At 45.0% G+C, this 6,158-nt stretch overlaps 1 protein-coding gene across 1 annotated transcript in view; it reads left to right on the top strand.

The window, feature by feature from the left end:
* Nucleotides 1–134: 134 nt before the first annotated feature.
* ABHD18 (abhydrolase domain containing 18) overlaps nucleotides 135–6,158 on the top strand; it is a 35,119-nt gene continuing 29,095 nt past the window's right edge. Inside the window, exons 1-2 of the mRNA XM_008070498.2 lie at nucleotides 135–237; nucleotides 2,399–2,483. Coding sequence (XP_008068689.1) covers nucleotides 146–237; nucleotides 2,399–2,483 — 177 coding nt within the window. The 5' untranslated portion in view covers nucleotides 135–145. The remainder of the gene's footprint in view (nucleotides 238–2,398; nucleotides 2,484–6,158) is intronic.

Genomic DNA, 6,158 nt, shown 5'->3' with positions numbered 1-6,158 from the left:
GCGGCCGCTGCCCTCCAGTCTGGGCGACAGAGTGAGACTCCAACTCAAAAAAAGAAAAAAGAAAATTGACCTGCTGCCTTGATTAAAAAATAACATATTTTCAAGTCATATTACATTTTATCTTACAGATGTTTGGTTGCTGCTAATGGGTGTGAGCAAGTTAGATATTCTGTACCGGAGACTACTTCTTACGAAGCTTTTTATCCGAGGATGGGGAAGACCTGAAGACCTCAAGAGGTAAGCATTTGCCCTGAATGCGTGTCTGGAATTTGTTGTTTTAGTAAACATTTACAGGTTTATTTCAGTTATAAAATCTTTTACTCTCAAATATAGTGATTGTCCAGCAAATAAAACATTAAACTATATGAAAAATGTAATTTTTCTGTATTTCTAGCTATTTTTCTTAAGTTTTAGCCCTTATCATGAATTGGAGTTTTTTGTTTGTTTGTTTTGAGTTGGAGTCTCACTCTGTCACCCAGGCTGTAGGGCAGTGGCACGCTCCCGGACACCATAGCCTCGACCTGCTGGGCTCCAGTGATCCTTCCGCCTCAGCCTTCCAAGTAGCCAGAACCACAGGCGCGTGCTACCACGGCCCGTTTTTTTTTTATTTTGATTCAGAATCTCACTATGTCACACAGGTTAAAGTGGAGTGTCACACTCACAGTCACCGCAGCCTCGACATGCTGGACTCAGGCGATCCTTCCAAAGTAGTTGGAACTACAGTCATGTGCCATCACACCCAGCTAATTTTTTGACTTATTGTAGAGATGAGGTCTCACCATGTTGCCCAGGCTGATCTTTTTTTTTTTTGAGTTGGAGTCTCACTCTGTCGCCCAGACTGGAGTACAGTGGCCGCTCCCAGCCACCACAGCCTCGACCTGCGGGGCTCCAGCGATCCTTCCGCCTCAGCCTTCCAAGTAGCTGGAATTACAGGCATGCGCTACCACGCCCGGCTGATTTTTTGTTTTATTGTAGAGATGAGGTCTCGCTGCCCAAGCGGATCTTGAACCCACGGGCTCAGGCAATCCACTCACCTCAGCCTCCCAAAGGCGCGGGATTATAGATTGAGCCACCGAGCCCAGCTTGCCCAGGCTGATCTTGAACCCATGGGCTCAGGCAGTCTTCTCACCTCTACCTCCCAAAGTACTGGGATGACAGGCATTGAGCCACCACGCCCAGCAAATTGGATATTTTTTATTTTTCATGTTTATTTATTTATTTATTTATTTTGAGTTGGAGTCTCACTCTTTCGCCCAGACTGGAGTGCAGTGGCCACTCCCAGCCACCGCAGCCTCGACCTGCTGGGCTCCGGTGATCCTCCCGCCTCAGCCTTCCAAGTAGCTGGAACTATAGGCACTATAGGCACGTGCTACCACGCGCTACCACGCCCAGCTGATATTTTGATTTATTGTAGAGATGAGGTCTTGCTGCCCAGGCGGGTCTCGAACCCGTGGGCTCAGGCAATCCACTCACCTCAGCCTCCCAAAGGCGCGGGATTACAGGTTGAGCCACCGAGCCCAGCTTGCCCAGGCTGATCTTGAACCCATGGGCTCAGGCAGTCTTCTCACCTCTACCTCCCAAAGTACTGGGATGACAAGCATTGAGCCACCACGCCCAGTAAATTGGATATTTTTTATTTTTTTTATTTTTTTTATTTTTATTTTTTTTTGAGTTGGAGTCTCACTCTTTCACCCAGACTGGAGTGCAGTGGCCACTCCCAGCCACCGCAGCCTCGACCTGCTGGGCTCCGGCGATCCTCCCCCCTCAGCCTTCCAAGTAGCTGGAACTATAGGCACGCTCTACCGCGCCCAGCTGATTTTTTGATTTATTGTAGAGATGAGGTCTCACTGCCCAGGCGGGTCTCGAACCCGCAGGCTAGGCAATCCACTCACCTCAGCCTCCCAAAGGCGCAGGATACAGACTGAGCCACCGAGCCCGGCTTGATATTTTTTAAATAATTCAGATTTTTAAAATAAAGAGCTCTCAGAAACACAAACTAGATCTTTAACTTTAATTATGAAGCTGATCAGCACTGTAGTAGTTTCCAGAGGCTGAATTTTCTGGGGTAGCCTGATATTTGTAATGGCTGTAAAACTGGATACACTGTAGCTCATGGGACAATCTGGACTTAAGAAAGCAAACTTTCAGGATGAATGCATTTAATTTTGACTCATATAGGTGTTAATTATTTCCTGATCAATGTTGTTTCTCACATTTTTCTGTGAAATGTATCCAGTTTGAAAAAACCCAAGCCTAATCTTTTTCTTTAATGATTAAAATTAAGTTTTAATATAGCTTATGAACTGCACTTGATAATTTTTAATTACTCTTCATCAGTCTCAATTATAATGGGCATAATAGGTGATTTTTTTCCTTTTTTGTCTTCTTTTTCATGTAGACTCTTTGAATTCAGAAAGATGATTGGAAATCGAGAAAGATGCCAGAATCTGGTTTCAAGCGATTATCCAGTATACATCGACAAGGTATTCAGATGTGAGAAAGGAATTACAGACGTTCTGGCTTAACATAAACATGTGCCAAGAATAGATTGAATGATGGAGTGTGCAACAGCAAACTCTAAAACAGGAATGCAGTATAGATTTTTCATTTCGTGTTTAAGGAATGCCATCTGTACCCTAGCTGAATGTTTTTAGTAACTATATTCGGGTATTCTTGGGAGCATATGTTTAGTACTTGCCTCAAATAGGCAAGTATTTAGACTGGAACTTTCTGAATCTCATTTTGTATCTTCAGGCTCGGGAGGGTTCATGTAAACTATTCAACACTACACAAGAATAGTAGCCTTTAAGGAGGAGGAATCTAGTTGGAGAATTGGCACAAGACGAATCATTAGCCAAACTGTTCAGTGACACCCGGGAAAGTGCTCCGGGATATAGTTCATTGCTGAGCAAAGAGGAGAAAGAAAATGCTGTGAACTTAGAAAAGATGACAAGGTTCTTGATGTTTTTATTTTATTTTGTGATAGGAATGTGGGGTAAGTGAGGGTGAACTGCACAAGTAGGCTGCGTGCAGGTGAAGTCCGGGCTTCCAGTTGATCCTCCCTCTCCCTGGTGCCCAAGTACCCTTGTGTCGTCCTTCTCCCACCCCTGGAGGAGCTGTGACTTTGCATTGCTCCATTGCGCTCACGTGACTGATGTTCGGGGCCTGCTTGTGAGTGAGAACATGCAGGACTCAGCTCTTCGTTTCTGTGCTAGGTCCCTTAGTATGACGGTCTCCAGCTCCATCCAGTTTGCTGCAAAGTCCATGATTTTATTCCTCTCTCTGACTGTAATACTCCATTGTGTATGTGTCCCACATTTTATTTATCCAATTCACTTTCGTTGGACAATAGAGTTGGTTCCATGTTTTTGCTGTTGAGAATAGTGTGGCAGTGGACATGTATGTGTAGGTGTCCTTTTTGTAGAACAATTTGTGTTCCTCTGGGTGTATTCCCAGGAGAGGGATTGCAGGAGCATATGGACGTTCTTTTAGGGGTCATTGCACTGTTTTCCACAGAGGTGGAACTAGCCTTCACTCCCACCAGCAGTGTAGAGGCGCCCTCTTTTCTCTGCACCCACGCCAGCATCTGTTGTTTTTTGACTTATTAATGGTGGCCATTCTTACCGGTGTTAGGGGGTATCTCTTATAGTTTTGATCTGCATTTTCTCTGATAATTAGGGAGGCTGAGCATTTTGTTCATGAGTCTGTTGGCTGCTTATATGTTATCTTTTGAAAAGTGTCTGTTCATGTCCTTTGCCCACTTTTTCATGGAGTTGTTTGTTTTTTTCCTTTTACTTCAGTTGAGCTCCTTGTAGATCCCGGATGTTGCCAGGCACGGAGGCCCACACCTGTAATCCCAGCACTTTGGGAGGCCCAGGCAAGAGGATTGCCTGAGCCCAGGGGTTCAAGACCATCCTGAGCAACTTGGCCAGACCTCGTTTCTACAGTAAATAAAAAAATAAATAAGCTGGGCATGGTGGCGCGTGCCTGTGGTTCCAGCTCCTTGGAAGGCTGAGACAGAAGGATCGCCTGATTCCAGTGGGTTGAGACTTCGGTTACCGTGAATGTGCCACTGCACTCCAGCCTGGGCAACAGAGTGAGACTCTGACGTAAGAGGAAAAAAATAGGTCCTGGGTGTTAGACCTTCGTCAGGTGCATAATTTGCAAATATTTTTCCCCCATTCTGTGGGTTGTCTCTTTACTCTCTTGATGATTTCTTTTGCTGTACAAGAGCTTTTCAGTTTGATGAGGTCCCACTTGTCTGTCTTAGCTTCTATGGCATTTGCTCTGGGGGACTTGATTCAAGAATTCCTTGCCTACTCTGGTGTACATAAGAGCGTTTCCTATGTTTTCTTCTAGGAGTCCTGAAATTTTTTTAAGTAGACAATTGTTTTTCTGTAAAATATTTCTAGGTTTACATAATTGGAGCCTTGGTGGTATAGTTCAGGGAAACACAGACTGAGCTTCACACATCCTCACTGCGCTGCAAGCAAAGTCAAAAAAAGCATACCAAGTAAAAAATCAGCAGTCTTGCTTAATCTCTGCCGCTTCCCACCACCTAATTCCATTTGCCTCTAGGGGAAGTTGCTGGTCAGGATTTTGGCATTCTCACAGATTGCACACCATAAGACTCACCCTTTTAAAGTGTTCGGTTGAATGGTTTTTAAATTATATTACCGAAGTCTGCAGCCATCACCCTTGTCACATCTAATTACAGAACATTTTCATCGTCCCTCCAAAAACCCTGTACCCATTCGCTGTCACCTCCCATTGTCCCTGCTCCCACCTGCTGGTAGTCACTAATTTGCTTTCTGTCTCTGTATTCGCCTGTTCTGGACATTTCTTATAAATAGAATCATACAATATGTGGCCTTTTGTATCTGGCTTCCTCACTTAGCATAATATTTTCAAGGTTTCTCCATGTGGTAGCATGTGTGAGTACTGCATTCCTTTTTCGTTTTGTTCTTTGAGTCAGGGTCTCACTCTGTTACCCAGTCTGGAGTGCAGTGGTACAGTCACAGCTCACTGCAGTCTCGAACTCAAGGCTCAGGCAGTCCTTCCACCTCAACCTCCCAAGTAGCAGGAAAACAAGTGTGCACCACCCTGCCCCGTTCATTTTATTTTTTGTAGAGACAAGTTCTCACTATGTTGCATAGGCTGGTCTCGAACTCCTGGGCTCAAGCAATTCTCCCACCTTGGCCTCCTAAAGTACTAGGATTACAGGTGTGAGCCACCATACCTGGGCTCTTTAAAACAAAAAACAACAGAATTAGAAAATCTAGCCAGATGTGGTGGCTCACACCTGTATCCCAGCACTTTGGGAAGCAGAGGAGAGAGGATTGCCTGAGCCCATGGGTTCGAGACTAGCCTGGGCAACTTGGTGAGACCTCGTCTCTATAATCAATCCAAAAATTAGCTGGGAGTGGTGGTGCATGTCTGTGGTTCCAGCTACTTGGAAGGCTGAGGTGAAAGGCTAGCCTGAGCCCAGCAGGTCAAGGCCGTGGGTGTGCCACTGCACTCCAGCCTCAGTGACAGGAGACTCCAACTCAAAAAAGAACATCCAAGGAAAACTTCATTCTTATTTATGACTCGTTAGTGTACTGTATGAAAGCCATATTCTGCATTTGCATAAGTTGGTGGAAGTTTGAGGTGTCTCTGCTCTTTGGTTGCAACGAATGATGCGGTTGTCGACACCTGTAGACAAGTTCTGGTGTGAACATGATTTCCATCTCGTGCGCATGTGTGCTGAGTTCATTGTTGGGTCACATGACAGCTCTGAATTCAACTTTCGGATGCAGGGCTCAAACTGTTTTTCAAAGTGACTGCATCATTTTATTCCCACAGCAGTGTATGAGAGCTTCAGTTTTGCTGTGTCCTTGTGAATACTAGTACTTGTCTGGGTTCTCCTAGTGGGTTGTCCTAGTGGGTGTGAGCGTATTTCGTTGTAGTTTTGACTTGCATTTCTCTAATCACTTGTGAGACAGAGCATCTTGTCATGTGCTTATTGGCCGTTTGTTCCCCTTCTTTGGAGAAATATCTCTTCAAATCCTTCACTCATTTTCTTTTTTTTGGAGAGCAGGATATTTTGTTTTTTGTTTTTTTGAGTTGGAGTCTCACTCGGTCGCCCAGACTGGAGTGCAGTGGCTGCTCCTGGCCAC

Source organism: Carlito syrichta, unplaced genomic scaffold (genome assembly GCF_000164805.1).
Source record: "Carlito syrichta isolate Samal-C Ts95f unplaced genomic scaffold, Tarsius_syrichta-2.0.1 Scaffold111640, whole genome shotgun sequence".
In the NCBI taxonomy this organism is placed as follows: Eukaryota; Metazoa; Chordata; class Mammalia; order Primates; family Tarsiidae; genus Carlito; species Carlito syrichta.
Note: the sequence above shows the minus strand (reverse complement) of the source record. Positions and strands in the feature narration are given on the sequence as shown.